The 20,890-nt window shown below is 37.4% G+C and overlaps 1 protein-coding gene across 1 annotated transcript in view; it reads left to right on the forward strand.

Annotated features, from left to right (window-relative positions):
- Nucleotides 1–2,989: 2,989 nt before the first annotated feature.
- vcana (versican a) overlaps nucleotides 2,990–20,890 on the forward strand; it is a 61,430-nt gene continuing 43,529 nt past the window's right edge. The window contains exons 1-6 of the mRNA XM_049470367.1: nucleotides 2,990–3,304; nucleotides 5,919–5,986; nucleotides 9,063–9,434; nucleotides 10,731–10,905; nucleotides 12,137–12,264; nucleotides 14,356–14,649. Of these exons, the coding sequence (XP_049326324.1) occupies nucleotides 5,923–5,986; nucleotides 9,063–9,434; nucleotides 10,731–10,905; nucleotides 12,137–12,264; nucleotides 14,356–14,649 (1,033 nt within the window). The 5' untranslated portion in view covers nucleotides 2,990–3,304; nucleotides 5,919–5,922. The remainder of the gene's footprint in view (nucleotides 3,305–5,918; nucleotides 5,987–9,062; nucleotides 9,435–10,730; nucleotides 10,906–12,136; nucleotides 12,265–14,355; nucleotides 14,650–20,890) is intronic.

A 20,890-nucleotide genomic window follows, 5' to 3' on the forward strand; every position in this document is an offset into this window, starting at 1 on the left:
CAAAAGCATAATATGTCCGTTTAACAGTTGAAGAAAACTCAAAATTGGTAAAGAACCTTTACTAGGCAAGGCATTTAAAGAGTCTTTACTCATCAAAGGCAGCTTTTCCATTGTATTGATTGAAGAACCTTTTGTGGCACCTTTACCAGGGTGCTGCTTCTGCTGCTGATGATATAAATACACTTGTAAGACGCAACCATCAATATTTAGTACCACATTAACCATTGGGCAACAACCACACATCCACCTGGCACACCATAGCAACCACCTGGAAAACCATAGCAGCAGCTTAGCAACCAACTAGCAACAACCTAGCAACTACTAAATAGCATTCACCTTGCCACACCTAACTACAGCAAAGAGAACTACAAAACAACATAACAACCACCTAGGATACCATAGCAACCACTTACCAACCACCTGGGATACCACAGCAACTATCTATTTGTCTGCCTACATGTCAGCCCATTCTTCCGTCCCTCTGTCTGTCTGCTTGTTTCTCTGTCCATCTTTTAGATTCTTTTAAGTAGCCACATGGTTTGAGGACAGATCTGCACACTCTTTTTTTAATTTTAATCTCAGTGTCTTCCTGAGGAAGAGTCACCTGGAATAGTTTTCTCAGCGTCTTGAAGGGGTTCCTGAAGGTGCTGAATAATAAACTGCTTCCTTAATGGTTTTCATGTATTTAATATGAATCTATAATGTAGAAAATCTATAAAAAAAGAAATAAAGAAAAACATTGAATGAGGAGCAAAACTTTAGAGCGGTACTGTATATCTGTCATTATGCTCAGGTATAAAGGCTGATAAAGTCATAGTAGTGATGGTAAGAATAATGAAAGTAATGATGATGGTTAATGGTATAACAAATTGCATTAATCAATCACCTAGTCAATAAATCAATCAATAAACCACTGAATTGCTAAACTGTAAAAACTCTAATAAAGTAATTCAATGAATAAAACTAAGATAAAACAGCCTGTTTTTCAGATATAGTATGCATTATTAATACTGTACCATGCTTTTTTTTTATTAATGTGAACTGATAAATCACTAAATATGTTGAAGACATGCACTCTCTTAGAAATTAAGGTACTACAAAGGGGTTTTTAGGTCATGGCGTAGAATAAGCATTTTTTGGTATCATGAAAATTTATTTTCATATTAAAGACGTTTAAATTATTGGATATAAACGTTTCTTATCATTTTAAATATGCTTCACTTTCATGTCACTTCACAAAAATGGTTATTTTATGAAATCAAATTGGTTCTTCTGTAGCATCACTGAAAAAACCCTGTGTAACACCTTATTTTTTGAGAGTGGCTTTAACATTTGGCGGGGAATTATCTTTCTCAATATTGACAAAAGGGACTCACTCAGGGATGAAGAGGGAGGAGGACGTCGCTGGCATCAAATTTGCATACGTCTGTGGTGTTTCTTTTGTGCGTGCGAGCGTGCACGTGCCAGTGTGTAGTTTTGTGTGTTTGTGTACGTATGTATGTGTGTTTGTGTGTGTGTGTGTTGTACGCCTTAAAACGATTTAACGCTGCATTAGGCTTGAATAAATGCTGTAGTTTAATGGAGTATCGTTTAATAATGTTAAATTGACTATATTTCATCTAATATGAGGGGTATACGGCATATATATTGGTATCACCAGATAAATTAAGCTTTATTCTTTGTTTCTTTGTTTGATTCCAGTTTCTAACACGTGCTATAGAGTGTTCAGAATGTGGTTTCTGTCGACTCAAAATAAGCCTACATAATTCCTAACCTCACTAACAGCCATCACCATTGTGTGAGAGTTTGATATACAGTAGTAGTCTACATAATCGTTATATGGCTGTACAGTGTGTTACTATGTGGAGCTGTTAATAGTGTAGGAACCCCTCTTCTCCTCCTCCTCCTCCTTATCAGTGTGTGTGTGTGTGTGTGTGTGTGTGTGTGTGTGCACATCAGTGGTCGGACACTCCCTCGTGTGGAAAAGATGGGCAAAAAAGAGGAACCTTAAATTCCCATTCAAACAAACCCAGTACAAAAAGCAGCATATTTCTATCTTCGTTATGTTTTATTTTTATTTTAATTAAAAATATTATATCAGTAATACAAAAAAAAAAAAAAACATTTTATTATTTAACATTTTCGTCACATTTTAGTCAAATTGTACTAATACAATAGACCAATAGAAATGCTTTATATTTACTTGGAATAAAACCATTTTACATATTTTTTAAAAAATATATATTTTTTAAATAGTTTAGTTCGTATGTTTTTTTTTCCTTTAAAAACAATACTTTAATTATGTATTTTTAGAAAAACGTTAATTCAAAATGCATTCACGACAGAGATAAGCTCTATATGTTAATAAATGTTTCGCCCCCAAAAATAATTTTTTATCTAACTACTTTTTAAACTAACTATCTCACGTTGCCAAGTATTTCTTGGTATTAAAACTTTTATTTAAATATAAAAAATAAGACTTTTATTTAATTTCATTTGTCCTTTTTCTTGTGGTTAATCTGTACTTTTTTCCAGAAAATACAACAACTGAAAAATATATTCTTTATTATTTAACATTTTAGCGTGAATACAACTTTTATTAAGGTTTTTGTTTCTAAAAATGCTAAAAAAAAACAAATTATCTCATGTTGCCAACGTATTTCTCACTATTAAATTATTATTTTTTATTTATATGTATTTTATTTTATTATTTACAAAGACTTTTACCTATGAAACCTATGAGGATGCTTTAGGTGTTTAGATGGCACGCCTGTGTTAGGTTAAGGTTAGATTATGAATGTATAAGCCTGCTCATTGAGTGAATATGTGGTTTTAAGGACTTTCTGAACACGACTCATAGACCCCCTCTCCTAAGCACCCTCCCCTCTCCTCCCCCCGCACCGACCACCCCACCCTCCTGTCCACTCACTTTTCGGCTGGGCAGCGTTGTGCGCCCCTCCTTCTCCATCCCTGGCGGAATAACTGTGAGTGGATGAGCTGCTGGAGCTGGCCGCAGATCTGTAAGGGTCTCTGAACAGCGAGCAAGGCAGCCAGAGTCACTGCAGCACTCACTCTCACTCACTGCAGGAGAAGAGGAGCAGGCAGGGCTGCTGTCTGGGGAATAAAGCTCTCAGCCGCAGGGACACACACACTCATATATACACACACACACACACACTGAGTCTTCGTGGGCACTGTTTTATGCTGTTTTATATGGACTCTGGACTCGCACTGGAGCTTAACACTGGAATTTAAGGACGTCTGAAGACTGCTTTACCTTTGGAATTATATTTTATCATTAAAGGTACAGTATCCTTCAGTGCACTCAGTTTAAACTCAGAACAGTGTGAACTTCAGAGACGGACACTGACAGAGACGGTTAATGACAGTGATGAATGACTAGGGATGCTCTGTAGGGTTTAACGTAGACAAGACATCTTAAAATATGATCTCGTGCAAGTTCTCAGTTTTTGGGCTGGTTTAAAACACACAATGCTGATTATAGTGTTAATACTGTAGTTAGGCTTATTTTTATTGCCTTTACTGGATCTATACACACGTTTTTCACATGATTTTGACTTCATTGGATTGACTGGCAACTCAGTTGGAGTTAAATAAAAAAAATTGAATTAAATACAAAAAATTGCATTGACATCTGCTGAAAGAAAGTATTTTGTTGGAGTTTATTTGAAAAAATGGTGGAAAAACCATCTTTTTCCATTTTTCATTGATTCCCCTCCCATTTACTGCTGTCTCCAGTAAAGCCCCAATTTTGGAGATACAGGTTTTTGATTGGACAGCGTTGATGTGTAAGGCAGAAAGCAGGTGCTGTGGTTCGGCTCGGCAAAAATCGGCGGTGGCGAAACTTGACGAAGTTGAAGATAGATTAACCGCTTTGTTTTAACTGCAGATAGAGTGGATTTATTGCAGACAGTAGTCTATAGAGTGGCGTGGTGGTAATGAGGATGATGAAGAGAGAGGATGACGGCTTGAAGATAGAAGGATGGCGTTTTGAAATGTGGCAGTCCTGAATGTGTGGCTACAATCCAATAATAAATAGATAGATAGATAGATAGATAGATAGAGAGAGAGAGAGAGAGAGAGAGAGGGAGACAGAGGGGGGCCTTTATTTTAATAATTGTCTTTATCCACATCTATTGTCACTTGATTTGTAAGTATTGCTGGTTTTATTGTATTGTCATTTAAAATGTTATTGCTGTAATGCTTTGGAAATATTGTTGTATTGTTGTCATTACGGTCCCTTGTAAGACAGATAGACCCTGATATATAAAGAGACAGAGATTAAACTTTGCTAGCTAACATTGCAAATTGATAATTAGCCTAATGTCTAGCCATAATGTCTACAAAGTAATATATATTTAACTAAGTATCTGTTAAAAAAAATGGTTAAAAATGACAAATTCTTTGAGTAATATGTCACAGCTTCGCCCCTAAACCCCAATTAAGGTCCACTTCTGGCTAGCTAGCTAGTTAGCCAATTGTTGAGGAAACCTGAGGTAACTAAGCTAGCTAATACGCTAACAGATATTTACACATTCAGCTCACAGTTTGATAGCTAGAGAGAGAGAGAAAGGGATAAAGAGAAAGAGAGAGAGAAATATTTATATTAATACTAGTCTTTATTCACAGCTGTTGTCACTTGTTTTATAATTATCGCTGCTTTTATTTATTGTTGTGTAATGATGTTGCAGTCATGCCAATATAGCTGCTTTGAATCTGACTTAATCTGACAAAGATAGAGAGAAAGAAGGAGGAAGAGACCTTGAGAGAGAAAGAGAGAGAGGGAGAGGGAGAGAGACAGGTAGAGAGAGAGGGATAAAGAGAGAGCAGGAGAAAGAGGGAGAGGAACAAAGAGGAAGAGCGACAGAGAGGGAGAGAGAAGCATAAAGGGATACCCTGAGAGAGCAGGAGAAAGAGGGAGGGAGAGGTAGAGAGAGAGAGATAGAGAAAGAGAGACAGAGAGTGAGGCTCTGAGACAGATAGAGAGGGAGAGAGAAACAGAGAGAGAGAGAGAGAGAGAGAGAGAGAGAGAGAGAGAGACCCTGAAATAGATAGATAGATAGATAGATAGATAGAAATAGACCCTGAGATAGAGAGAGAGATAAGAGAGATAGATAGATTATTTTTTTCTAGCTAGCATTGCCAATTGAGAATTAGTCAAATTTGCCATCAATTTATTTCTCTCCAAACAGGAATATATTTTTTACTAACTATCTGTTAGTTTATTAAGTGTTAAACATTACAAATTCAAATTCTGAGAGGAATAAGTGACATGACCACCTTCACTCCTAAACCCCACTTTAGGTTGTCTTCTTGCTATCTAGGTTAACTAGTTAGCTATTTGTTGAGGAAACCTGCGGTAACTAGCTAATAAGCTAATAGGTATCCAGACAGCCAGCCCACAGTTTGATAGCTAGCACATCCTCCCGCCCCCGCCCCCCCACTGTCTGAAACTGAAAGTCTTCACAAGTCTTAATCTGCTTGTTCCAGGATCAGGGACTAAAGCCAGCCTGCTAATGAGTAATTAGAGCCTCTTCTTCTGTTGCCTGTTGCATCTTCACCTCTGTAGGGGGTTAGGTCAACGAAATACTCACTCCATTCCCACCACCCTCCCTCTCACCCTCCCTCCCAGAGGAAGTGGGTTCAGTTTGAACACCTCCAGCCAGCCAGTCAGACCACCATAGGCTTATGTGTGAGGCAAGGCACTCATTCACACCTTGTTTAACAAACTGTAACAGCCCATTTATTCCTTGGTTGGTTTCATATCAGCCTTGAAGCCTCTGAGGGAATATTTAGCTCCAGTTGCAGCCAGAAGACTGTAATGCAGCAGTTTGTTTCTGCCAGTGTGAATTAAGCTGTTCACTTTCACTAATCTGTTACTTTTTTTCCTCTTTCAGGAAGATGTTACTGAATATAAAACATATACTGTGGTTATTCTGCCTGTGCCAGACGTCCCACGCATTTGGTAAGTTCTTCTGCTTTTGGCATGGATGGAGTTTGGTCTATTACTCAGACCTACTTCAGACCTGACACTGTAGTCTGTGAGTCATATGTTGAGTTTGTGTGTGAGGGAGAGAGACAAAAAGAGAGAAAGAGATTTAAGTATAGCTCACAAAAGATGCACCAAATTTGTCTGAAAATGGCAAAACGTGAAAAGACTAAATAATTAACATATTGATTAATGACTACTTTATTTTAAGCCATGTGGTATACTGGTTGGGGTTTCAATATTTCAGTTGCATAGAATGCTTTTTTTCATACGTTTTGAAATATCCACATAATTCAATATCTGACACATAATCAAAGTAATTCAGAGAAACTTACTGACTGATTTCTTCACTGTAGTGGTAATAGAATCCTATGGCTAATGCTATATACAGTGCAAATATAGCCCTTAAATTTACATATCATTAACACCTAACTGACAACCCAGTTCACAACACCTACATAAGCCTTTAACAATTTACATAAACCTATATAAACCTTTCTAAATGCTTATTCCAACAAGTGTCAACTGTTATAAAGGCTACTTTTGTCAGTTTAGATATTTTACTTTTCTACTCGTTTATCTCAACAACAGTAAAAAAAAAGTTAAAAAAGTCTTAAATGTAAGTGAAAGTCAATTTGAAGCCTTTCTATTGGTCAATTTGATGTAAAATTTCAAGAACTGATTGTTTCATGTTTTGTGAAAACTCAGCAATGGTTAAAAATAGAGATGCAAGGTTTTTTGCATGACAAGGCTAAAACACAGGTTTTGTCAGTTTGTCAGAAAAAAAGCTTATGTAGGTGTTATATACCCACATATTCTAAACACTGCCTTTCATTAAACCTTCAGTAAAACTTACTGGTTAATCTATTAGCGGCTTGTTAGGCTGTATATGTAGTTTATATAATGGTAAAATAAAGGTGAATAAAGTTTTTTTTAATGATCTTAAGGTTGCTATTTCATAAATCATATTAGAAAACAATGTATCAGGTTTGGTGTGACCATTTCATAACCATTTCATGTTGCAACTTTCTGTGATAAAGCTTTTGAGGGCATTTATGCATGTTTCTCTAAGTGATCATTTCTTTCCCACAAAGCAAACTTTGCCCTTTAGCCCCCCCAAGACTTAATACATTCTTGAATGCTATTCCCAGGACCCATACCTTTTAATTAGGAAACTGTCTGCCTCTGGTGAAAACAGATGGCTTCACCTCATCACTTAGAGAGGCCCTCCGCACGCTGTAGTGTATACGGCCCTCAGGGGTCATCCCACCTGTCCCAGAGCATTCCACACTTTGTTGCTCAGAGGACCCAGTGATTTCCCTTTGTTTAAACAGTGATGACTCAAATCATTTCCACTCTGTAATGAAAGTGAGGGCCTTCTAAAATTAGATGACTAAACTACTGTTGCTTTTAGTAGTAGTTGTAGAAACTGTAACAGTAGAAACATTATTAAAAACATCAGTAGAAACATGAAAAAAACTTAAGAGTTTAAATGACAGGGTAACAATGGTAGCAGCTACAGGAGTAACAGTATTAACAGTAGTACAATAACAATTGTAATAGTAGTAAAAAAAATAAACAGTAGTAGAAATGGTAACAGTATTAACAACAGAACTAACTATCGTAGTATTAATAAGTAATATTAGTAACAGTTGTAGCAGTAACAGTAGTAAGAATGACAGTAGTACTAACAGTGTTAGCAATAACAGTAGTAACAGTACAAACAATAACAATATTAGTAATGATAGTAACAGTAGTAGTAGCTCCATAGTAACAGTGTTAACAATAAAAGTTATGACAGTAACAGAATTTACAGTAGTAACAGTGTAAACAGTAACATAAGTAACAGTATTATAATAACTATTGTAACAGTAATATTAGTAACAGTATTAACTATAGCAGTAGCAGTACTAACAGCAACAGTAGAAACAGTAACCATATTAAGGACAGTAGTAACATTAGTAGTAGCAACAGTAGTAACAGTGCTATCAACAACAGTAATACGAGTATCAGTACTAACAGCAACATTAGAAACAGTAATAGTGATAATAACAGTAGTAACAGTAGTAGTAGCAACAGTAGAAACAGTAACAGTATTAATTAAAGTAGTAACAGTAGTAGTAGCAACAGTAGTAACAGTGATAACAAAACAGTAATACGAGTAGCAGTACTAACAGTAGCAGTAGAAACATTAACAGTAGCAACAATATAAAAAATAACAGTATTTAAAGCAGTAACAGTGAGAATATAACAGTATCAGTAGTTACCATTAACAGTAATACTAGTAAGAGAAGCAACAGTACACCTAGTATCAGCATTAACAATTATACTAGTAACAGTATTAATAGTAACAGTAGTAACAGGAGCAATAAAAAGTGTTTATTGAGGTAAATTGAATGATTGCCATCTTATCAGTTCTCTTCCAAACAGATGTTACTTCCCACTGAGATCCTCAAAGTGGGGAAAACACCTACCTTTTGCTTTGCTATTTTTGATTGAGGTTGATCCTTGTTTGCGCTCCCTGCTGTTCTGAAGCGTATGAGAGAAGATTTTTAATCCGTGTTGATCTCATCATGGGAAGAGGATTCAGGATGTGTGATTCAGATGATTTACGCTAAAATATCTACATTCTACCAGCTTAAATTCTCTATATTGCTTTTACAGATAGATCGGATGCCTATTTCTATAATTTCTAAATGTTTATGCATCTCTCTCTCTCTCTGGCGTATGTCCTTAGACCCTCAGTTCTGTTGCTGCAAGCCAGTCCAGTGTTTCATTATCCTATTATGTCTATTAGACCTTGAGTGCCATTTGGTGGCCGGAATTTGGGGCAGGTAGTCATCACATGTTCCAGAGTTTGTGATGGGTCCTCACAATCACAGTGGGCACTGTCTGTGAGACCCCACTATCACATGTTTATGCATCAACGTCAGCAGATATTTTCTTAAAAAATATTGAATATTTTCACTGGCACACAAATCCAATATGAGTGCATCTTTAAACAATACCACAAAGGCATGTACCTAACCCGCTGTATTCTTTACTCCTCCAGTCTCTAGCTCCCTAACAGTGATGCGGCCAGTGAGCGGCTCTCTCTCGGGGAAGGTGGTCCTGCCGTGTCACTTCTCCACCCTGCCCACCGCGTCGCCCAGCAATACCACGATCTCAGCAACAGACTACCTGCGTATCAAATGGACCAAGATGGACGGCGAAGTGGAGTCGACAGTCCTTGTGACCCAAAACGGTGTCATTAAAATCGGGCCGGGCTACAGGAACCGAGTGTCTGTGCCAAGTCATCCGGAAGACATTGGGGATGCCTCTTTAACTGTGGTCAAACTACGGGCCAGTGATGCTGGAACTTACCGGTGTGAGGTCCTGTATGGCATTGAGGACACTCAAGACACGGTCAACCTGAACGTCAATGGTGAGCAACTGGTTATGTATATATTTACTTTAGATTAGGTTACAGGACATTTTTGTTTTATTTGTTAGAAATTGTACAAATATTCTTGTTTAACCCTTTAACATGCTTATCAAGAGATATAAAAAAACTCAAGCTGGTCTTAATGTACTGTATTCTCCCACTACAGTTTTACTGCTACTGTAGTCTTTCACATCATTTAATTAGGCGATTCACAGACATCCGTAACTTCTGTTCAATAATCGAAGAGGCTTAGTGTTTAAAATATACCCATATATATATATTTATGAAACATTGAAGTTGACAATTTGTGGTAAAACCCAAACCACACATGCAAAATAATACTAATAAACTTTACGTTGTACAAAAACGCACGATTCCAAAAACATTTACCATAACTATAACTGTAATATTCTTCAAATAATATTGTTGCCTTATAAATTCCACCAAATACAATCTGCATGTGTGAATTTCTTTGTGGATAAGATCTGAAAAGGCACGTTACTGAAAGATACAGTGATCTGTTGTGTATTTTATTAGCATAAAATATCATAGCATAATATTGCCGCTATATAACCTCTGCTGATTGGTAAAGATGGCACAATCAAGTTGGGTTAAGTTCAACACCCGTTTAGTGACTTAAAATGTACTCAATGTACCAATCAGTAGAGCAGAAGTTAAATGGTTCATCTGTATCAGTTATTCTTAACATTTTTCAAATGATCTATTGCGACATTTTAATACCTCGTTTTTACATTATATTATTTAACGTCACAATAGTATCCCATACACTTCGACTACATCGTAAGATCTTCTCTTGAACTTGCTGCGGTGTCTCATAGTCTCCTCCGAGACCGTTCCCCATCTCAGGAGCTTTATGATTTATGGCTGGACCCTGAGAAAGGATGCAATGGGTAGGGTTCGGAGAGTTTTGGCTCTGGAAGTCCGGCAACTCCCATCTCTCTGCGAAAGACTCCGCCATTTTAATTGGAGCCATTACTCATTTAGTTACTGTGTGTTTGAAAGCCACCATTAGGGTGGACGGAATGTCCCTTCACCCACGCGCTCGTGTTATTGTTACGATTCAACACTCGCTTTATTAACTTGTTTATAAGTGACCCGCAGTAATGTTTTTTTTTTCACACTGTGGCTTCATTTGTGTTTACTTTGTAACATCTGGTTTTAGAGTCATTTTAATATTTTTTCTATTGTGGAGAAACTGATTGTTGGATGTTTCCTTTCTCAAAGCATCATCATCAGCACCATTGACGCCACACTGTTTCTTCTTCCTGTTTACAGGTGTTGTTTTCCATTATCGGGCAAAGAGCAGTAGATACACCTTGAACTACAATGAGGCTGTTGAGACCTGCAGAAATGTTGGGGCTACCATTGCCACTGTGGATCAGTTGAAAGCTGCCTATGAGGATGGATTTGATCAGTGTGATGCAGGCTGGATAGCAGACCAGACAGTAAGGTTAGAATTCCGCTTTGTTTTGTTATATTCTTTTTCTAGTACTTGTACCTCTGTTACTATTTTACTACTCTTACTCCATTACTATTGTACTTGCTACCACTATTACTTCCTCTACTAGCTCTGTTACTACTGTGATTACTATCATTACTCCTGTTACTACTTACTGTTACTTTTCTTACTGTGCAGTTTCTTCTCTTACTTCCGGTACTATTACAGTTTTCTGTTTATACTATTACTTTTGTTACTGTTACTACTGTTACTATTCTTCTTTGTATAGCTTGTATTAGTGCTGGGCGATATGGGAAAAATCATATATCACGATATGGATTTTTTTTTTTATTACGATAACGATATATATCATGATATACCACGTTTAAGTATATTTTCAGTTATTCTTAGAAAAATATGACAAAATAATATCATTGCTTACTTTTTTCCAACTTTATTTCAAAGTGACATTAAACCAAACTTTCACAAATGAGAATTACTACCTTTTATTGCAGCAATATATATGTATCAAATGAAAACAGATGAGGTAGATGCAGTAGCTAATTTTTTCAAAAGAACAATGTGTCTCCATTGTTCAGCTCTCTTGAGTTTAATAACGTAAAGCACGTCGTAAACCGGCGTGTCCGTCAAATAACGTAAAGCAGCGTCATGTCACAAAACCACATTATGAAGCTCATTTTTTGCGAAGATTACTTTATTATCATTTATATAAACCGAGTTTATGCAAAGTGACCACGCCAATACATTTCATCGTAGCCTACTTTATATATTTGCATGAATAATTGATGAAATTACTGTAGAAACGATAGGGACGATAGAAGGTAAGTAGCACGATACACACTTTTCTATCGTCCCCACGATATTTATTGTAATATCGCACAGCACTAGCTTGTATTGTTACTACTAATACTATTGCTATATGTCCTATTAATACACTTCCAAATGAAAAGGGGATCTTTTAAAAACTCCACACAAATACCACTTTTCCCCTCCAAGATTCTTGTAAATGATATGGATTAAGAGGTTCTTCAGCTCTTTAAATGGTTCTCTTCACCGAAATCTGTAACAAAAAGCATTCTCTAAAGAACCATTCATTCAGAGTTCTTCAGGCAACCATAATTGGCTCTTTTTATGACAGTCTTAACAGGCTAAATGCCCTAATGAGCGAGCTGGTCTACGAATGCTGAGTCATGAGATGTTTCCTCTGTCCTTGGATCCATAGATACCCCATAACTATGCCAAGGCCTGGCTGCTCTGGGAACTTGCCTGGAAAACCTGGCGTCCGCTCATATGGACTTCGACAGCCTGAGGAGACCTACGACGTGTACTGTTATGCAGACAAGCTTGACGGTAAGAGAGAGCAGGAGAAAAGGTTTAATATAGAGTACATGACATTTTCCTTGGGCTTACTAAGAAAGCTATGAAAACATCTTGATTGGATGAGCTTCCAGACTTTTGACCTTCCAGAGTTTGGACTTTGTTAAAAGTCGTCTGAACTCCCAAAAATATGTGATAATAAACATCATTGCTTCTGGCGCATCTGCTGATAGCAAGGAGCCAGAGTAGTTAATTTGTTGATTTTGGCGCATTGATGACACATTTAGTGTGGTGTTAAACCACAGTCATATAGTTACATCAACCAAAAATGTACTGTAAGACGGTCACAGGGATCAAGAACGTCAGTAATGTTCAGAATTGGACGAGGAGTACTTTAATTATTTTGCCTTTTACACCCAGTCTCAATTTCACTGATGATAAAAGAGCAGTGGGTAGTTTTATAATTACAGGCTGTAATTCTGTATCTGTTTCTTTGCATACTTTATTACACTGTTCTCCAATGGAGAGACCACCACAGAACAGCTATTATTTGGGTGTTGTGTCTTTTTTTCAGCACTGGCATGGTGGTGGTGTGTTAGTAGTGTATAGGCCGATCTATATGTATTTAAGCGATCTATAGGGCATGTTGGTGTGTCTTTGGTATCGTGAGGAGCTCCAAATGCACAAAAGAAAGGCATGTACTAATTCATTTAATGAATCATCCATGTGTTTTGGGTGTAATGTAAAATTTACCAATCAGTCAGGTGCGCTCTGACTTTTGCGCATTGGTATCTTAACAGCGCAGCTCTTTGTGTTTCTCAGCAAAGGATACCGACCTGAACATTCCCACTGTTAAGGTGCACCAGCAGGTTATTTTCTGGAACAGCAATTTTATTAAATTTTCTACTCTGTTTATTGTTGATGTAAAAGCTGGATTTGAGCGCTACAGCACCTGCATAGCTAAGATAGGTAAGGAAGGGTGATTATGGACTGTTGTCAGGGTTTTAATGGGTCAGTGGTGTACCTGTGTTTTCTGCCACCAAGATAGAAACATGCCAAAAATGTACCTGAACACACCTCACTTTCAGACCACCATGCCCATCAGTGTAGATTTATTCCTAGACTGTGGACAGGGTGTAAGGTAGCAAAATGCAGAGTGTATGATAGGGCCCCATGTGTTGATACGAGTGGGTTAGACACCTCTGAGTTACTGCATCATGTTGGCAGCATCCTGTAACCACTGATAAAAGACTAGAGGTCCTTCATCAAGGTGATGCAACTGGCTAGCAGTGTCTAATAGTGTGAACAGTGAGTGAGTGGACACAGTGTTTAAAAACTCCAGCAGCACTGCTGTAACAGATTAACCCAGACCAGCACAGCATACTTTACTATTTACGTCAAATTTACTGACATTATGTTGAATGTCACTGCTGTACTAAGAATGGATGACCCACCACCCAAATAATACATTACCTGCTCTGTGATGGTCCGCTGGAGTCCTAACCAATGAAGAACTTGGTGCAATGAGGACCAAGTGTCCTATTAACTCAGTAGAGCTAAAAAATGGATTATTAATCATAATGTTAAGCTTGATCAGTCGACATTCCAGCAGATTGCAGGTGTTGCATTGTTCTCTCAGACAGGAACGTGTGCTGTGCCTCATATGGACAGAGACTGTATGATCGTTTGTCCCCAAGTTAACAGCATCCCCAAATTGCAGTGACTTCCTGAAACGCCCTGCTGTATGCTGTGGTTTTAATATGCTCCATTTCCTAATGAAAGCAGATTTGAGGATGCTAGACTGGCTGTAAATTACTAAGATACTATGGAAACCTTGGTTATAACTTTTGACAGTTACGCCCAAGTCTAGGCGAAAACATGCACACCCTCCACTGTGATTTTTCCCCCACTACTTTCATTTGCATTTAATTTACCACATGTGGAAAACATTGTACAAGCTGAGAAAACATTTTGTTTGCAACACTCGTTGTCATCAGCTTGTTTAAAAAGACAAAGTATGTTGCGCTGATATGCTGCAGTTTATTGATCGTGTATCAAATATATAGGACCAGTAGTTAAAAGTTTGGACATGCCTTCTCATTCAATATTTTTATGTCCATGCAGGCGAGGTGTTCTTTGCTCCTACCACACGGAAGATGTCATTTGAGGAGGCCAAGGCTGACTGTGAGAACAGGAACGCAGTACTGGCCTCACCTGGTCAGCTCCACTCCGCCTGGAGGAAAGGTCTGGACCGCTGCGACTACGGCTGGCTCTCTGACGGAAGTGCCCGCCACCCGGTCGCTGTACCCAGAATGCAGTGTGGCAGAGGTCTGCTCGGGGTCCGAACCATGTACCGCTACCGCAACCAGACGGGCTTCCCTGAGCCCACCATGAAACTCGGAGCATACTGTTTCAAAGGTACTGTTTTCAACTATGCATGAATTACAGCTAAACTACTGTATTTTAGGTTTAGGTACCAGTAGTTAGGACTTCAGGAGCTGGACTGAAGACCCTGTGAAACAGGTTAGCTACCAGAATAATTAGCAAGCGACAATGGAATGAACCAATTATGACTAATCTATGGTGCTTGTTTATTATTAGGTTTAATTATGCTATGAATAGAATATGAATATTTAATGAATATAAATATCACCTAACTAAAGTCACAGAACTCAGTATTTTGAAAAACTGTAATGCACAGTTACTCTTTTACGTTGTATTTGTTTACAATATAAAAATACAACCCCCTCCTCCCCCCAAATCATTAATATGATCTTGGCAACAGTCACCCTAAGCATTGCAAAGCCTTAGCTTATTATGACTACTAAATCAGGCCTGTGTCAGGTCACCAAATATAATTAGAAATTATTTATTTGTACACTGAATTAAAGTAAGGCTTAGTTTTACATTCTTCAATTTAAATTTGCAAAGCTTTGTGATGCCATTAAGCAATAATTGGTCTCTCTAACCAGCAGAACATTATTATTAAATAGCAAAACTCCTCATGCTCCCAAAACGCTGGTAGGAAAGGCAAATCTAAACCTCCATCACTTCCAATAACCTGCAGAAAAGGGGTGTTAAGAAAGCTAAATATTCACTCTGTAAGACATTGTAGATATTTTTTTAATTATTTTTTTAATGAATTGGTAAAAAGTATTTTACACTATTAGAAGAGTATTTGTAATGGATTCACATTTGAGTTACAAAAAATAAAAATTTTGTTTTGCAATACGATCCCCAAACGTTCACAGATCCGATCAAAGCAAAATTGTGTGACTGTATGAAAGTCAGTGTTTGGAGCAATTTAATAATTTACTTATCAATGTTTGTCTTAAATTGCCAAGCACATATAGGTTGCCAGATTGACACACAGTGTTAGGTGATCAGTGAATATATACACATTTGCAATGTCCAAAATGCCAAAATATCTTCTATGCTAGTGGTGGTGAATTACCTAAATTTCCAAGCTATGGTTAGCAACCTTACTGAAGCTCAGTGATTACCTGTTTAGCTGAAAAATAAGCCAGCTCACCTGTTTCCATGGCTACAAAGCACAGTTACAGTTCGTGTGCTGTTGTGACTGGGGGAATGGTGGGGGTGGGCAGATTCTAAGACTACATTCCACACAGATTACCATGACTTACTATCACACAGTTCAAATAAGAACATACTGATTCCTAAAGCTTTGATTAAGCACTGATGATAGCCTCGGTATGCATACTCATTGTAAAAGCTTATTGTAAATATGATGCGAAAATGTATCACGATGCCGGAAATATTGCCTATCTGTGAGAATAAAATCTGTGATGTTAAAAAATATGCTGATAAATATCATGCATTGTGGGCATAATTGTGATAAAGTATATTTAAGTTAGACCAGCACTGTAACTAGATTTAGTGGAGGGTCTTCTGGGAGTTTTTATACAATCGCTGCAAATAGATACCTGGGAGATCTTGGAGAAACAGATGACAACTATGTAGCCAGACCTCCAGCTCCTTGATGTCATTTCTTAGAGTGTGCGTAATCTGGTCCCCCACCCATACAAGCACATGCATTTACTCTTACTCTTACACACACACACACACAGTTGGCATGTGGTTCTCTGCATCAATAAACCTCCCTCTTTCCCACATTAGTGACAGTAAATCCAGGCAGAAGCGTAGACTGTGTATGTTGAAGCTGGTTTTATTTGTGCTGGAAATGGACGGCAATTGTTTGTTAAATTGAGAGAGAGAGAGAGTGAGAGAGAGAGAGTGTTCACTCCGGTTCGAGACGTGGTGCACTGGAAAAGTTTACACGATTCTTAACAGTCTGTGGAGCAGTGGTCCTCTGACCTCACTCCCTCTCGCTTTGGGTTGCCGCCCGTTTCCTGGGAAACCGACTTGGGCTTGGTTGGAAAAGTGAAATCATATTTCGTCTCACGTTGTACACTCTCCAAAAAAATAAAGGTAGCAAAGAGGGTCTCTGGAACAAAGCCAGAGAACAACCACTTGAGGCTGAGTTAAGATCCATTTCATTATTTAAGACTCATCAAAGAATAAGCATATTCTAAACAATCAGTTATTTTCTTTAGTGTAATTTGTTCTTAATGTTAAAAAGTTGTAATGTATTGTCAAAAAATAACAGATTTCTCTGTTATTGGGTGATATATGGTTATTTATTTAAAGTACACAGTTGGTAATCCAGTGTTCTTTGGAGAAATAATAAACACTCAAACTTTTAAGAAATGAATCCTTTATATCAGTGACTGAAGACACTTGATGATTGTTCAGCAATAAAAAATAATTTCACCTAATATTAATCAAAATGTCTAATATTTCACCTAATATTTATCAAAAGTCAAAAAAGTAGTAGTTTTTTTCCCCTCCTGCCCCACCTCTAAACCCATACATCACCAGTGCCCCTCCCAAAGTACTTCTCCCAATTTTTAAGCATCCTTCAAATTTGAGCTGAGGGTGGAGTCAGATAAAAACCCGGGGCCTACCTTTAAGAATATTCCATAAACAAAGTAATATGTTTTTAGAAAATAAGTTACAAAATGTGTATTATTAAACAAATATGTTATTATTATTATTATTATTATTATTATTATTATTATTATTTAAGTTGTGTTTAAACTAAATATATATTACAATATCATATTTATATTTACATATACATTACATTACATTATATTTAATTATATATGCAAAGGTTTGAGGACTCTTGATCGAATTGCTTCTTTTGGATTTTCCTCTAGAAAGATAAACTTATGCTCATTCTAAAGCATTTACTGTTTAATGAAACATTGTCACATGAGTGTGTTCAAAAGTTATGGCACATTAACTACAATATGCTACATTAATAATACTTTAAATAATGATACATTTGTTTCTTGTTTAGGGTTTGATCATTTATAGACACTTATGAAATAATTAACATTATGTAATTTGACCAGGGGGTGGACATTAGCATGAGACTGAGAGAAAACATGTGAATACATGGTTTAAAATGTAAAGTTTATCAATATTTGGGAATCTTTGGAAAACACAAGCAAAACTCACCTGGGATCCTATCTTCCATCTTTTGCAAGGTGCATTGTCATGCCTATTGCTTCTTACTCTTCACCAACAGTCTATTTTCATAACCTCCTCCTGTATCAACAGGGTTTACGCAACAGTGCTTGTGAATATATTCATGCCAATGGGCACTGTGGTCTCAAAATGAGGTGTGTTTATGCTAGAATGTTATCTTGGCAACGGAACACAAAGGACACTTATGACTAATAAAGAGAATAAGTACATGCCTTTTGCACTTTTTTGAGTCGGGCCAGGTTTACTTTTCCCGTCGTTACGATAGCAAAGACAAACTAAGCTAAAATAGGGCTCCCACTTTTACTTCACGTCATTCATTAGTTTATCATTCCTAAGTTCGTGATGTATTTTACAAGATTCCTTATTTCACAAAGCAGCAAAAAGGTATGACCCTCTCCTTATAAAAGCTTCTTTATTTATTTAATTTATTAGTATCATCTTGACATTTCAGCCCACAAAGCCTTTATCAGATCAAAGTTTAAAGAAAACCTGTAAAATCGGCCACGTTTAAAACTTTAATAGGTGATTTCCACTAGGATGTCCTCAGGCCCTGTCGAGGTCTGTAACCATCACCGTGAGAAAGTGCCTAGGTGTTATCTGCTGCGTTTCCTCATATCTTCCATCTACCTCTCATTTCCGCCCACCTTCTCGTCACTTGCACTCGCGCTTATCAGAGCAGACATGTGAATAACGCAGAAACAAGCGGCATGGCTCCAGAATCAGTGGCTGCTCTGACCTCTGACCTGCCGGGACTCTATCTTTTCAACTGAGGCTAATTTAGATAACTTACCTCCTGCCGAGCAGGGCGCTCATCCAGAATGACAGCCTGCTGTGATAAGTACTGAACCCTGGGGGTCACCCAAAACAGGATACTGTGACCTCCCTGTTTGTTGGGTCTATTTTAGCTCATTCAAATCTCTTTGGGGTCTGTTTGGTTTCCCAAGTGCTGTTGGAGTTGAGTATTGTTGAGGATTGTATAGTGTTTGTTGATCAGTAGCTTGGGTTTGGCTTTTGTGGTGTCGACATGGCAGAAGGCTAAAATATCTGAAAATGAGCCAGGAAATAAATGAGTTTGTTTGTTTTTATTGCGTTTTATTGTGTGCTTTGAGGTTTCCGTCCAATCGCAGATGGTCCAGATGAGTATCTGTGGGTGTTTATTTAAGGCCGGTGGTGGACTGTTTGAAGGGCAGGGGTGAACAAATAAAAAAGACACCTTTAAATAACATGGGATTAGGGTTGCAACGGTATGAGATTTTCACGGTATGATAACCGTCTCAGAAAATACCGCGGTATCACGGTTATCACGGTATCACAGTTTGTTACATATATTATTAAACTGACCCTTAAAGAAATGACAACAAAGGTTTTTTGTTCAATTAACTATTTATTGTAGAAACCTGGAACAATTATAATTTAATGTCTCCTTAAAAAAAATAAGCTGTACACCATCAGGTGAAGGAAATTAGTTTTTTCCACTACTCTTAAGGGCATTAAGAGTGTATATAAAAAAATATATATATATTATATATATAAATATATATATATATATATATATATATACACACACACGTTACACACATTACATGTCCTCTAAGAAGTAAAGATTCTGTATTTAAAATATTCAGTACAATTATTTAAGTTTAAATTATTTAATATCTGATAAACTGAGCCTGGGTCAGTGTCTGATCAACAACTGTTGTAAACGTCCGTTTTACTGCCAAGTTGGTAAATAACCAGATACTGCAGAAAGAGGGGATTTATTTCTGACATGATCCTCACAACAGAGATTTCTATTTTAAGGCTTTCACACCGAGTCTGGTTTTAACATATGAAAAACAGGCACAGCAGAATTTAAAAATGAACGCATGTAAATGAATGGCGTCTTTCACATCCAGTCCGGCCAGAACCTTTACACGGACAAGTGAATCCATCGTAGCACGCACTTCACGCCTGTACCTGCGTGCCCAAATTTCGGATAACTCAGCGCTTTTGCGGGCGCTTACCGCATTGGTTGTGCACGACTACAGAGAGGTTTTATTTAGGTTCAGAGTAAAATTATAAACTAAACACATACTTTGCGCTGCACAGCGGGGTGGTGTTCTTGGAGATGGGAGAACAGGATTGACGTATGTCCACCTTTAGCTGTGATTTTACGGCCACATTGATTACAAATCGGATAACCATCCTCGGGTGCGTTCGGCGGGTATCTGAAATAGTCCCACACTGCTGATTTTAGTTTAGCCTTTTTTTAGGCGGACGGAGATTTGTTTAGTCTGATGCACTTTCTGCTGTTCTCACCGCTGTGTGCTGAGTAGCTGAAGCGGAGCAGAGTTGCGCATGCGCGGGTGAGTTTCTCCGCTGGCTTGCCTTTTACTGGTAATAAGCAAACACACCGTGTTTGCTAACCGTGCATTTTAATACCATGGTATACCATATGATAACCGTGCATTTTAATACCATGGTATACCATATGATAACCGTGCATTTTAATACCATGGTATACCGTGAAACCGGTTACCGCTGCAACCCTACATGGGATGTTTCCACTGTTCAAAAAGCTATGATGCAACATGTATGAACACATAAGATTATGTGGATACTTGATTAAGATCAGCTCTACGTTATTAGGCTAAAAGTTATTAGGCTAAAGAAAGCTTAGGTTAGTTTAGGTTACAGTCTGTCTTAAAGCTCTGAATATTCTAGGGGGTGTGGCTAAAACTGATAACTAACAACTAAAACTTGTTTTAGTTGTAAATGTGTCAATAATTACAAGAATTTAGTTTGTAAATTGCTATGTTTACTATCAATAAAATACAATTTATCTCATTTTGAGGGCACCTATGGCACCTAACACAATATCACAATATTACAACATAATTACTACTACAAAAATATTCTTGCTGATATGAAAATATTTTTCTTTGAACAAGGCCTCTATTCTATTCTAAAGCATTGTCAAAGAATACATACATACATGCATCCATACAGAATGCAGCATGTAGAGTAAAGTGTTAATTGAATTGCTAATAATTGAAAGTGATAATTATCTCCATTTAGAAACATTATCTTCTTTTCTTTTGTTAAA

Source organism: Astyanax mexicanus, chromosome 22 (genome assembly GCF_023375975.1).
Source record: "Astyanax mexicanus isolate ESR-SI-001 chromosome 22, AstMex3_surface, whole genome shotgun sequence".
Taxonomy (NCBI): Eukaryota; Metazoa; Chordata; class Actinopteri; order Characiformes; family Acestrorhamphidae; genus Astyanax; species Astyanax mexicanus.